At 45.4% G+C, this 14,304-nt stretch overlaps 1 protein-coding gene and 1 pseudogene across 1 annotated transcript in view; both read left to right on the top strand.

Annotated features, from left to right (window-relative positions):
* The window catches only part of LOC140218435 (uncharacterized), a 47,440-nt pseudogene extending 37,798 nt beyond the window's left edge, over positions 1-9,642 (top strand).
* Positions 9,643-9,728: 86 nt separating this feature from the next.
* Positions 9,729-14,304, top strand: part of LOC126529857 (cytochrome P450 3A8-like) — a 32,205-nt gene continuing 27,629 nt past the window's right edge. Inside the window, exons 1-3 of the mRNA XM_072288139.1 lie at positions 9,729-9,825; positions 11,138-11,254; positions 13,126-13,214. Of these exons, the coding sequence (XP_072144240.1) occupies positions 9,757-9,825; positions 11,138-11,254; positions 13,126-13,214 (275 nt within the window). The 5' untranslated portion in view covers positions 9,729-9,756. The remainder of the gene's footprint in view (positions 9,826-11,137; positions 11,255-13,125; positions 13,215-14,304) is intronic.

The raw sequence follows: 14,304 nt of genomic DNA, 5'->3' as shown, positions 1-14,304 counted from the left end.
CTCTAAAACCCCTTGATAATTTGAAAGTAGCGACACTCCTCCTCACGGCGCTTTCCTCCTCGATTCTCCTCGCCCGCCGGCTGCGCACGGCGCGCTTTTCCTCCTGGGCTCCCGCGGACGGGCCGCAGTATTCTATGGAGGCGTGTTATTTTGGGCCAGTTGCGCGCCCCACTGGAGTTGAAAATTTTGAGAAATGCTAGTAGCAGCATCGATAATGCTGGAGGCAACGTGTATGAGGAGGTTGGTTTTTTCTTAGAGCCGTATGAACGGGGCATACCGATGTAAAGGGAGCTTTGGGGCGAGTTCTATACTCCAGACAATTTTTCTGCCACATGATCGGATGCTTTACTTCGTGCGTCTGATCTGGTATTGCTTGTGACACATCCCTTTGTGTGTGGCTTATTAAGCGAATGCCTTAGACCTCTGTTTCAAGGTCCCGTTGTGAGCTACAGAAAATATCACGTGACCGAAGGAAGGCGGGCAGCGAACCAAAGCATGTGGAGCCGCGCATAGATGATTAATGATTAGCAAAGTAATGATTTATTAGTGATTGGATTAAGATGAATTCGAGTGTATTAAGGAGGGTTAAGGTGGATTAAAGTTGATGAAAGTGGATTAAGATGCATAAAGGAGGACAAGGTAGGATTAAGTTCGATGAAGGTGGATTAGCGTGGATGAAGGTGCGTTGAGATGCATTAAGGAAGATTATAGTGGATTAGGGTGGATTAAAGTGCATGAAGGATGAGGGTGGATTAAGGTGCATTAAGGAGGATTATGGTGGGCTAAAGTGAATGAAGGAGGATTAGGGTGTCTAAGGTAGATGAATGTGGATTTAGGTGAATTGAGGACGATTATAGTGGATAAAAGTGAATGAGGAAGCAGTAGGGTTGATTAAGGAGGGTTAGAGTAGAAAAAGGTCGATGAAGGTGGATTAGGGTGCATTAAGAAGGACTTTCGTGGATTATGGTGGATTAAAGTGAATGAAGGTGGATTAAGGTCGATGAATGTGGATTCGGTGGATTAATGTCAGTTAGGAGCATTAAGGTAGACTAATCGGTCTTAGTATGATGATAAATACTCAATGAACCCTAATTCACCTTAGTCCACCCTAATCCACCTTAATGCTCCTTAATCCACCTTAATACAACCTAATCAACCTACATCGCCCCTAATGCACCTTAGCTTACCATATATGGTCTTAAACCTCCTTTATCAACACTAATCCATCCTAATCCGCCGTTATCATCCACCATCCACCTTAATCCTTATTCATGCACCTTAATCCAACTTAATCCTGCTTAATAGTCCCAATCTACCTTAATACACCCCAATCCACCTCTATCAAACCTAATCCAGCTCCATGATCCCTAATCCACCTTAATCTACCCTAATCCGTCATAATCGATCTTAATCCTCCTATAGCAACCCTTATTCACCTTAAAAATCATTTGCTTAAAATCATGTAATGTTAATATCATTAATCGACCTTAATATTACTTTATCCACCTTAATCCTCCCTAATCCTAGTTCGTGCATCCTAATCGGTCTTAATACCCTTTCATCAACCCTTCACCTAAACCCACCATAATCCGCCTTAATCCTCCTCCAGCCACCTTAATCTTTATTCATGCATCTTAATCCTTCTTAAGGCACTCTAATCCACCTTAATCTTCTTTACACTCTAATCAACATTATTCCTCCCTAATCCACATTATGTCAATCACTAATGATTCATTAATTAACTTGGGTAATCATTCTCTTATACAGGGGTGGACATGATTTGGGTCACCTCTGGCCTTCCTTGGGTCACGTGATACTTCCAGTTTATAACGCGACCTTGAAACATAGAGATCTAAAGGCTTTCGCCTTAAAATTTACAAAAAAAAACTCAATGTTGACTAGCTAACGCTCATCACCTGCAATGCCACGGGTATACTTGCCACTAATTTTTTCAAGGCGCAAAGCAGAATCTATAATGCTGCACTTCCGACTGAATAACAACAGTTAGCGACGTGCGAGGGGAATATTAAGCATACTGAGGACAACCGCAACAAAAACGCTGGTGAGCAGGCCGGAAGAACGAAAAAAAAAATACAGCATTACGGGATGCTTTGCTACGAGCTATAAGAAACACACAGCAGCTCGCAAACAACGCTGTTCTTTGTCGGAACAAAGTTCTTTCGGCCAATGTCATGCAGCCACTTATTCCTGCGCAAGCCGCCACGCTTTCCTTCACGCTTTCAGAAAACGGCATAACCACCTTCTTGCGGCAGTTATATGAGCAACAGCCCGGCATAGCGCTAGCCCATAGAGCAGGAAACACGGCGTACAATGTTCGCTACGCCGAGCTAAAGCGCCGAGCCAGCCGTGCTCAGGAGGAAAATGGCGCGAACGAAAAAGAAAAACACAAGCAAAACTCAATATCCGCGCGTTTCCAAGGGCAACGGCAGGGAGACCAATCGTCGCGCAGAAAAACGGGGAGAAAACTGGTTACCGCGGGGGTAACGCGCCAAGGGCGAGGAGGAGGCGAGGAGGTCGCGCGGCGGCGGCAAAGTTCAAAGAGTGTCGCTACTTTCAAATTATCAAGGGACTTTAGGCTGCTCTTCCTGTTGCCATGAAAACGTAAACAATCGTGTGCGCCGCCATTTTGCTTCTGCGTCGTCCATTGGTTAGCGCCATGGTTAGGGCCTAACTGAAGGGGACCTTGGCGCTAGCGTCGAAAGAGCGTCTGCTCGAAAACAACCAATGGCAGCCATGCGGAGATTCCCCCCCTCCCCTGTTGACGCCGCTATCACTCGCAATGCAATGCAGGTCTTAAAATGTGCAGAAAAGCGCGGTCGTAAAGTTCACCTGTTAAAATACGTCCGCCTAATACGTTGTACTGTTTTGCTTGTCGACGTTTGTCTGAATTTGGGGACGCGGGTAGCTTCATCGTTTCTTAACGGATTCAATCAAAAGTAGAGAGTTACGACCGCCATATAATTGCTTAGTTGTTTTCGTGCGACTGCGCTGGCCGACGCGCTTGGTGTCCGACGATAGGACCAGCACTTTACACCTAAAGCTTTCGTCGGCCTCCAAATAAAGCATTTTTCGTGCAGGGGTGCGATTTCGACAACCGTACGGCTGGCCTTTTCCTGCATCGCTTTCCGCGGTGAAAGCTCAAAACGCCCATCAAGTCGAATGGTGGGGCATTCGAATATATAGCTCTAATGGCAGGCCAGCAAAACAAATTTCGGCCTTCGAAAACAAAATGACGTCACTTCTCTTTTTAACGGATATGGCGTCACATTATTTTTTCTTCCGCCGGAAGTGTTCCCTCCTCATACAGATGACGCTCAGCCTCATGAACCGCCGATGAACCCCCATGTTTTGAACGTATGGGCTTCTATGGAAGCTTCGCTACCAGGTATTTGCCTTGGCTACAGTGTCAATGCCGCCGCATAAACAGCGCGACGTACACGGAGGTAGCTCGGAGGAAAAAAAGGTTTCCCGCGCGGGGCAACTCACAGGGACGACAGAAGCGGTCAGCTACTGGTGCGGGTGAAGGCTTTGGGTAGCAGTCATTTCCCCACCTCGCCCGCCCCCCCCCCCCCCCCCCCCTGTTATTTTTTTTTCTTCACTGAGCTGCCTGCGTGGCCACCTATCTGCCGCGGCAGTGTGGAGAGGGCAAGTCGGCCTTCCCCCACTCGATTCCTGCGCCTCGTTCTCCAGAAAGCCTTATCCTGCATGGCTGCTTCTTCTCCCACCCTTTACACCTCAGTCCCCCTTTTCTTGTTCCCTAATTGTTGGTCGTTTCTTCAGGGGAAGGGAGGAGGCACTTGGTGTAAAGCACATGGCTGACTGGGGCTCCTAGTTTCACTTTTACCGGCATATTATCTATACTTTTCGTTCTTTCGAACTATTATAGTTTGCTTAAGAAGCGTGCGTCGGCGCTTACCATTAAGACGCACTTCCAAGCTGCACGCCTTCCAACATGAAATGTGAATGAGCACGAAACTCTTGTAAAGTTTACAATAGCTCCGAAAGCCCGCTATGAAGGAAGGTGAAAACCAGCGAAAAGCACTACGTCTACTTGCAAGACGAAAGGACGACGCTGGAACTAACAACTGAATTCTTATTACGGGAAATATATATAACAAATACATAACCTTCTTCATTCCTCCGGCACAGGCTCGAAAGCCATTACAAACGGAACAGTTAGGGTTCTCGCGTTTGATTTGTGACCGTCGTTTGGCGCAAGTTGCATGAATAATTGTGTATGTACAAACTACGCAGCCCAATAGATGTACCGATAAAAATAAAATTCAGCATCATTACCTACGAGTTTCCCTTTGCCATTTGATATTTAATCATTTACCGGGCCCTTGTAACGTTGCTTTTGAGCATTATTTTTTTTTCTGTCTTTTAGCATAATATTTATCTAGATGATGCCTCAACTGCTATGACAGTGAGGACAACCAACGTGCGATGGTGGTTTCTGGCAGTGGATGCAATAAGATGAGCCGAAATTATGGGCTTTTTTCTGCCAAAACCACTTGGTGATTATGAGGCATGCCGTAGTGGAGGACTCCGTAAATTTTGACCACCTGGGGGTCCGTAACGTGCACCTAAATCTAAGTGCACGGGTGTTTTCGCGCTTCTCCCCCATTCAAATGCGGCCGCCGTGGCCGGGATTCGATCCCGCGACCTCGTGCTGAGCAGCCCAACACCATAGCCACCGAGCGAGCAACCATGGTGGGTATGAGGTGAGCTGTTCACTGCGATTGGTTGCACTGCGCTTTCTGATAGTTGACCGCTTAAAGAACGAATGTGCGAAGTTTTACAGTCTTCACTGAAAGTAAGCACAATAAATATTGACGCAGGACAAACGATGGAAGCACTGACGACCACTTCAAGCCTATTTCTCTTGAGCACGCATATCCTCTTGCCCTGGACCGAGCGCCACTAAGCCCAACATTTTTCTTTCTCTGTTTACTTCTATATTCGCTGTGAAATCGAGGGTTTGACGAAAACTTGTCTGGTCGGGAATGATTATGATAAAGATCTGCGGACACCGACCACTAAACTAAAACCTAAAAGCCAAAAAAAGAAATCTGACTCTTCGGCTGCAGTACGGGAGCCTTGATCTCAATGGCTACATGTGAAGTTATTATGAAATATTTAGTTTCTAAAAACGTGCGTGAGCACTCGGAAGTATGTCGTCATTGCGATTGAGCGTCTGCGCAGTATAGTGACTGCGCAATGATTCCTGATGGAGGCGTGCCATTCGCTTGCTCTCACCGCGTTATCCCGGTCAATGACATGGCCATACGTTTCAGCATGCTAAGCGATAGCATTTGCCGAATAATTTCTTTTCATGACTTCATAGCAACGCTGCTTAAGGTCTTCTGTCTAAGCAGGCTGTATGCGCCACATTTTTTTTAGATACATATTCCATGCAAACTTTACCAGTGACCACTGAGACTCGTTTCTGCTCGTTATACGACTCGTTTCTTTTAGAGCAAGTCGTTCTTTTTTTTTAGTTTTAATACTGGTGTCATTTAGCCATATTTGGCCCTTGCGCCACAAAACACCACATTCATCATCATTCAGAGTTTTAATTCCGTGGTCGGTGTCTGCTTTTCTTTACCACTCTGTCTGAAATGAAATTTAAGCGACGTGACTTCGCAAGCTGCACATACTTCATCATAATTACAAGTAACCAGCTGAAATCACGGAGTCCTTATTTCTCACTGACCCGCGCGCAGCGTCGTGGTAACGTCGGTGTTCTTAATCGGCCTCCAAACGACGCCACTAAAAATCCCGGCCACCGACGCTTTTGGCACACTCATTGGTAGTGCTTCTTTATAGAAACATTTAAGTTTGTTTCCTTGGCGTGAACTTAATAATTCTTATTTTCTATTGCATTTAAGACCGCAAAAAATGTTGCTTAACATAGAAATGATGTAGTTAAAATAATCTCGCAGAAACTCTTTCAAGGCAATTCCTGACGCTCTCAGAACGCATCTTGTATGAACACCTTTGTTAATGAACCTGCCAATGAACTTCATGGCCCAGGTTGGGAATCTCGAAATCACAAATATCCAGTTACCCAAATGGGAACTTGAGGAACCAATTGGACTCACCACTTTGCTTCGCCAATCCAACTGGACAATTAAATTGGTTTATACAAATCAAATAGGTTTTCACTTAAACCATTAGAAATCCAAGTGGAGTCAAATGGTAGCACTTGAAAAACCGAAGGAGGTGCAAAGTTCAATATATTCAAAATGCCAGCTTCATTTTATGATGCCTCATTGCTACCGATGCGAGATCTGGGTTGCCTGCACGTTGCTTCATTCCATTCATTTATTTAGAAATTGCATCATGTTGCAACCGTGCTTGAAAGAACAGCGTCGCAATCAAGCATGGCACACGCGTACGTGCTGCCGCCCATGTCCTCACATTTTGCAGTTGCACTTCATTACAACTGCGCTGCATATCAGGCTACACAAGCACAAATCCAGTTCTCAGTTCGAGTGATCGCTGCGGTCATAGACACCAGGGTGCTATGCTTGAAGAAATCAAGAAAACTAACAAAACACGCAAATTAGTTTCATGCGTCTTGTAGGGCACTTTTCCTTCGTATCACACCCCCCGTAGAGTGCCTACGCCGCCCAGAATACGTGCTTTTCAAACTTTCTGTACAGGTGGCTTTGCATCACTGAAGCTGTGTGCGTGTGTGTGTGTGTGTGTGTGCGTGCGCGCGCGCATTTATTGGCGGATATGTGCAAAATTCTGCATTATCTCGCACTAATGAACAGTATCTGTACTACGCATTCGCAATAATTACGAAAGTGAATAAACAACACGATTTAAATAAAGACGGAAGCGTAAATTGGTGTATTTTCGACAGAATTGTCGTGCTTGTGTTCCGCAAGCGTAAATAGCAAAGGTGGGATGTCTCCGTGTCTCCACGCCTTTAGTGGTTTTCATATTCTTGCGTGTCGAAAGACATACATTGACACGTGTCGCCAAGATGATGCAAGGGCGCAATGGCTACACATAAACAGGGTGCCCCCACTCCGCACCCTCGCCACTGAAAGCTCTGCGTCCATCCGGGGTCGTTTACTCAGTCGACCTTGATTGTTGAAATGATTATTGGAATGGCCTTGAAATGATTATCCTTGCAGACCACTCAGTCATATAACCACGGTACGGAACACGCGACTGGGAGCGTGTTTTGGAGATCGCCGTGGAATGCTTGCGTTCACCGATCCAGCGTGCAGGTGACAGTAGTTCTATATGAGACCGAGAAAGGTTATCCTGACGCAAACTTGCGTCAACCTCGTCGTAGACGTCAACACACGCCCCCCTCTCTCGTTTCTTCCTCGCCTCTCGGCGCCAAGATCGCTGTCTCGCTTTTCGGCAGTGGCGATACAAGAAAACCCGTTTTGAAGCGGTGCGCCGTGTGCTGTTGGCAGTTGTGCGGAACACGCGCATAGCGAGAGTAGCATCTTCCTCGCTTCGGCTGTGCTCGCTTCCGAATCGAGTGCCCAGGTGCGCGAGCTGCTGACTCGCGCCTACACTCGACCTCACACCCCAAAGGACGCTACGATGGAACTGGTTGCTCTGCCGGCCTGGCTGTTGCTTGCGGCAACCGCCGTCATTCTGCTTTATCTGTAAGTCACTTCCGGCTCTGCCTTCGCCCTTATGCCGCTGTTGTCGTGTTTGTGGTTGTGATTGTTGATTTCGTCACTTCAGTTGCTTTCTTATTAATCTTGTTGCACAGATTTGCACACTCTACACGTTGCACTGATGCATTGGGGGCGATAATATTGGTGATGCAGCTCCTCTCTTTACAATCATACTATCGTCCAGCAATTTGTGTTGCGTATGCTTGCACTGAATGTTTCGTATGCATTTTAACGAGGATGTTCGCTTCTTATAAAATGAGGAATGAGTGACGCCAATTAATGCACATTGTGCACAAAAACAGATTAAATGTTCAATTCAAAGATGTCTGAAGTGCTGCTCGCCCATACACGTGAAACTTCTACGTGACTTGTCAGGTATGCGGCAAGGAACCGAAATTACTGGAAGAAACAGAATATCGCTCAAGAAGCCTTTTCCTTGGTTATCGGCCCAACGATTCGAATATTTTTCAAGGTGAGCTGGATGTCATTCATACTTTCCTATAGGCGAGTGCGTGCTTCCGTACGAGTTCCTGATGCTGCGGTGCCGTGCCAGTCACTCCTGATAGTTTTGGCGGAAAGTGATTTCTTTAAAATGCATTTGCACAGCAATAGCGCAGATGTGGCGAAATGGTGCACTGATTGCTTGTAATACATTGACCGTCTACACAGCAGTTACACTGAAAGAGACTGCGTACTGTATACTGGCCGTTTCACTTGAACCAAACCTTAAAGATATGCTAATTTTACGTAGCTGGACAGAACCATGATAATGGTGTCTGCTGTCACTTGGAGATACTCAGACTATTTTTTTTTGCGCTTCGCCTAATTAGATAACAGTCTTAATTAATCAACTTATCAATTATATTTAGTTTAAAAGTGTGAATGTGAAAATTGTGGAACGACATGAGAAACTCCCGATGCAGCTTTTGTTGCTCAATACGTGCTACATAAAAGTGCTTTTCCGAGCGTGAAAGCCGTCCGCGAATGAACACAACCGCGAATACTCGCCTCGAGCAGCCAGTCGCGCGCCAATTTTAACAATAAAATTCAAACAGCGCTAGACTACAAGACCCGAAAGAGGAGGAGACAAACACAGCGCTGATCCTCTTTCGGGTCCTGTCGTCTAGCGCAGTTTGAATTTTATTGTTACCATGGGACACCAACTCCTTTTTTTTTTTTTTAATTATGGGGTTTTACGTGCCAAAACCACTTTCTGATTATGAGGCACGCCGTAGTGGAGGACTCCGGAAATTTCGACCACCTGGGGTTCTCTAACGTGCACCTAAACCACGGGTGTTTTCGCCCCCATCGAAATGCGGCCGCCGTGGCCGGGATTCGATCCCGCGACCTCGTGCTCAGTAGCCTAACACCATAGCCACTGAGAAACTGCGGCGGGTCACCAACTCCTGTTTCGGGTCCTGTCGTCTAGCGCTGTTTGAATTTTATTGTTACCATAGAACACCAACTCGCCCAATCCGCTGCCCTTCTGCAGCCAATATTAAGTTGATTCGCAGGGAACGTTTGCGACATCGTTGTATGTTTCGAGGGCAGCGTAATCGAGAACCTCAACAGAAGGAAATGCTGCAGGTTAACCTGTGAACTGTGACCGCCGCATAAAAAAAAAACATAAGGACACAGGCACCAAACGCACGATATGATATCCTACAGTCGTATGTGATCGTGTGGGTATTAGCCGATATAGAGGTGTTATCGTAAACGGAAGATTTCGATTTTATATACGGCTGGTGGTTACGCTAGCTTAGGGGTTGGATGTTAGGAAAAGTGTCTTAGCAAAATTTTCAAAACTTGTTAATTGAAATGGATGAAACAGATCCACTTGTACTCGCAACTACTGTTCCGTCACTTGCCCCCTCTCCCCTTTCCCCTACCCCTTTTGATCTTGCTGCAGCCTCTCCACGACATAGATGATCAGCGCTACAAGAAGTTTGGCAGAGTTTTCGGGTAAGTGCTATAATTTCTTTTAATATCTTGCCTTATATGTGTAAGGAAGAACCGACATCTCGCTTGCGTCTTGCCTCTTGACATCTGCAGGACCTACGAAGGAGGGAAACCGACTCTGATGGTTGGTGAGCCAGAACTCGTGAAGCAGATGCTTGTCAAAGACTTTCCACTGCTTTGCAACAGACGGGTAAGCTAAAACAAATGCGTATACATGCCCAAATAAGAAAAAAAAAATATGTCACCACAGACGGTTCGTAATTCCGCGTAAATCACCAATTACGTGGCACTTAGGCACCTAAACGCGGCCAGTGCATAGGTGTACACGCTTGATAGCAACAAAAAAAGGAGTGATATGGAATGTTAGTGAGGTTTCCGGGCACAGAAATATGATACACACGAAAGAGCTCTAAAGGAAAGAAAGAAGATGGCACCACACTATCCCCCATTGTACTTCAAACTAAAATAAAAACAGAGCAGATATAAGGACAGCTCCTCTTCAGTCGCGTGTTATGAGGGATTGTTCTTAAACAGGTGTAAGTTGCACATACTTAATCTAAGGCGCTGTAGACATTATCGAAAAAGAAATTCAAGGTACCAGGATGATGCGTTGCTTGTTTTCTAATTAGTCCTCATAGTTACAGAGCAATGAAACTTAGGTTTCGTTTACAGTTAGTCATATCGTGTCTTTCATTACAGAGCAATGAAATTTAGGATTCGTTTACAGTCAGTCATATCGTGTCTTTCATTACAGAAAAATTGAATCACCAGCCCAAAAGACATGCACGAGTTAAGTACTGGCTGCAGGCATTACAAGAAAGGAAACTCTATTGTTTCGTCATCGCTGGTGGAACATACCGTCAGACATGCCGGTCTCCTTGGCAAAATAGCGAAATAGAGAGTTCAGTATGCCAGGGCTTAACTTATTGACAGTCCGATGTCACTTGTTTATTACCATGCCTCCCCCACTAGACGGAATTGGTGAAAGAAAACGTGTACCTCGTGAACCAAAGGATTAAAACCGACATATTTCCATTTACACCAAGCTATATGCATGCGCGCTATTTTTGAATCATGCTTTGGTTAATTCTCTTCATTTACACCATAATGGTAGAAGCTGAACGCCTATTCGTCGCAGGAGTACAGCGCCTTTATATGCAAGACCGATCGCCAAGAAATAAAACGCTGACATATATGTTTTTTTATATCCTCTCTTCACTTTGAGGAAATTGACAAGTCATTCGACGCAGGAATTTTCTTTTTTATATACATACAGCATGTGCGAATGTTTCATACAGCCTGCCTGCCATCATAAGCAGTGCTAATGTCTGCCTGCGATTAGGGGCACAGCTTGTTGATTGCAGCGTCCCTTCAAACGGATGCCACACTATTTTTGCCAAATGTTAATGCTCTCGTATTATACGCTAGCCGCAGTGCAACCGTAATTACTGTAGGTATTGTTGCGCTTCCTCGTACTTCATCTGCACCCTTAATTACCACAGCCGCTGCAATTTTTCGACCCGATTCTGGACAACATGATGACCATTGCTCCCGTGGAACGATGGAGAAAGATAAGACCTTCAGCAAGTCCGGCATTCACCACTGGAAAACTCCGCAGGGTAAGAAAGGTGTATGTGCGAGCACGCGAGTAAGCACTCTGTCGCAGCAACCCCACTCACCCCCACCGCTTGTTTTTTCGCTACCCAACCTCCTTCTTCATTTGCAACCGAAGCGCTGGTGCGTTTGATTTGGCTCTTGCAGACACATTAAAACATTTGAAAGAAACTGTAAGTTAGTTTAGACTTAGTAAGTATTCTTTCAAAGCTTCATTTACGTTCATTTCGCGGTTACAGGTCGATTATGAGAAGAGAACATGATGGTAGTAAAAGTTACATTTGTCTTTAATTTCGTTACGAAACTCCAACGCTGGTATGTCAGTGTGGCATCACGCATTTCAAAAATATTTGCTCATATACGAGGCGCTGAGGCGCGGTAAAGTTCTCCAGGCTTGCAAAGTTCAGTCTTTGGGTCTTTCAGAATACAATGTAGTCATTTTTATTGATAAAAAAAAGAAATCAACTTGTTTGGAGCAGACGCCGTCAAAATCGACGATATCACAGCGAGCAGGTATATGGAAAAACGAAGGTAGCGTCCACCTCCTTCCATTCGTTTGTATTATTATTAGTAGCATTAATTGGTACAGCTCAAGTTGTTTTTCTTTTTAGTGTCTTTCTATAGAGCGAACTCCCACAGCCAGTGAAATATGGCGGAAAGGCACGCGTAAGCAAGTTTTTACCAAGACGGCGCGACAGTGGTGTTTTTGTGGAAACTGCCATAATGAATTTAGACTTCTCACTGCCCCAGACAAATAAAGAGGTGACGAGAGGAAATTGGATAGGCATGCTAATCAGAATGGCATCTGCCTTGTCATTCAGAAGAGGGGTCGGCGAAATAGAGTGCTCAAAGGAACAGCAAGGCACATTCGCCAGATGCGCGTGCACCCAGGAAAGGAAATTATACGGCACCACATCACATCGAATTCGCCGTGCTGTGATATACCAACCCCTTTCCCATCACGTGGACGCCACCTATTCCCATTTTAAGTAAAACATTGTCACAAAGTGCGCTAACAATTTCCCCATATCTATGCCGAAACAGCAGATCCCAATATGTCTTTGAGACACACGCCCGAAGCTTGGCTGTACGTTGCGGGCGCATTACTTTGGCCGTACTTCAGCATTTTTATTTTCTTTTGTGTCATGCTTGTCTTAGGAACGCACGTAGCTATAGCGCACGCTCGTATGCTAGCAGGTTTCCGCGCGCCTGGGCAGTGTCGCAGCAGGGCTGCGCAATTGCGCCCGTTGAACAAGTGTGTGGGCCTAGCCACCTATATTTACTGGTGCGGGGTGACTTCGGTCCGTATGCCGTGAACATTGCGAGAAACAGAAGCGAGGTATATGCGTATCTTACATATATAGCAAAAAACACGAGCGTTGGCTATCACTGGGCGCTCGTGTCACGTGCTTCCTCGGCACTGACTTTCTCGTTGTCGCTGCATCGGTCCTAATACTATCCCGTGCGAACACTCTACAAGGGGTTCGATGAGGTCACGAGTTTCATTAAAATTTGTTTGGCCGCCGCTCGGGAGCTCCCGTGAAGCCATCACGCTTCACTCTCGAAGTTTTCTTATGTATGTTTTTTTAATATTATCAGTATTATTTGCATCGGCTACGAGTTAAAGGCCACTTGTCCCTCCCTGTGTCCGTTCTTTCTTGTCAAAATACGTACAGGCCTTGAGGGGTGAGCGATCTCTATGGCTGGTGGTATTGCGGTAATAACAACAGTGGATAACATGCTTTCTGCTCGCACCTACCCTTTGAAGCGAAAAGAAAGGGCAAACTGTACCCACTTCGATGGTTGTGTATGATTTCGTTTCCAACGTTCAAAAAACAATATCTTCTATGGCTAACGCAAACCGAATGCGTTCCAGATGAATGAACTAATCCAAGCGTGTGCCGAGATAACGCCGGAGCACCTCAAGAACGCTGCTCAGCAGAAAAAAGACATTGATGTCAAGCAGTAAGTGTTTCTTGAAGTTCAAATATCGCTTAAGTTTTGAAAATTGCTCTCTCTATTGGGTCCCCTGTTACGTGAAACCTAGTGGTTGCTTACTAGCTGCAACCATGTAAAGCAATATGTAGAAGGTGCCATGTTGGTAAGTTAATCGTGAGTGCCACAAAACAAAAATGGAACTGGTGGACACGCAATGGCAGCAAATGTTGCACAACTGCCCACATGTATCGGGCATACCGAAAGCGCACAAGCCTACAGAACATGTTTTACGTTTTACTGCAGCGCGTTCTGGATACCTAACTAGACGTCCACTTGTCATTACTAGCGTATCAGCTAATTAGTCCCGGTTGAGTCATGTACTCACTTGCCTTGTGAAGATTGTCATTTCCAACTTCGTTATTTTGTGGACCTTTCGAATGAAAGAGCGATAGCGTCACTTTTCCGAGAACGCAATGCCAAAAAGCAAACCTACAAGCAAAACAAAAATAATAATTACGTTTCCTTACTTACGTTTGTTTTGTTTTTGTTTTTCGGGGAAGCTGGAGGGCAACAGCATTGGAGTGCAACTCTTGAATACTCTGTTTCTTTTCATCTGTAAAATTACAAGACTTTCTTTAACGAAAGCGGGAACTGAGAACATCAGCTGAGGGTTGCTACTGCAAAGCTTCAGAACGTGACGTCACGCACATGCGGTGGAGCTGCCGTCGCACTAAACGCAAGCAAAGAGAAGCCTACCGACTTTATTGGCGGCAATATTCTATAAGGCAAGATGAATAGACGTGGCCCAGTTTTAAACGTCTCCTTCGCAAGAAGTGTAACTGTAAGGGACAAGCAGTGAAGAAGAAAATTGTCGAAACACTCGCCTGGCTATAGTTCTGTCAGTACAATTTCTATTTGTTAGGACATGATGCTTCCCTGCAACAATGTTTCGAAGATATGCTTCTGTTAGTACAATGTCTATTGACAACCATGACCCTTACCTATAACAATGTTTCGAAAATATGGCTCTGTTAGTACAATGTCTATTTACGACCATGATGCTTACCTATAAGAATGCTTCAAAACTACCCCTAATTTAGTCGGACCCGAAGACAGC

The sequence above is a fragment of the Dermacentor andersoni genome, chromosome 5 (genome assembly GCF_023375885.2).
Source record: "Dermacentor andersoni chromosome 5, qqDerAnde1_hic_scaffold, whole genome shotgun sequence".
Classification (NCBI taxonomy): domain Eukaryota; kingdom Metazoa; phylum Arthropoda; class Arachnida; order Ixodida; family Ixodidae; genus Dermacentor; species Dermacentor andersoni.
The sequence above is the reverse complement of the archived record's forward strand: the minus strand, read 5'-3'. Positions and strand labels throughout refer to the sequence as shown.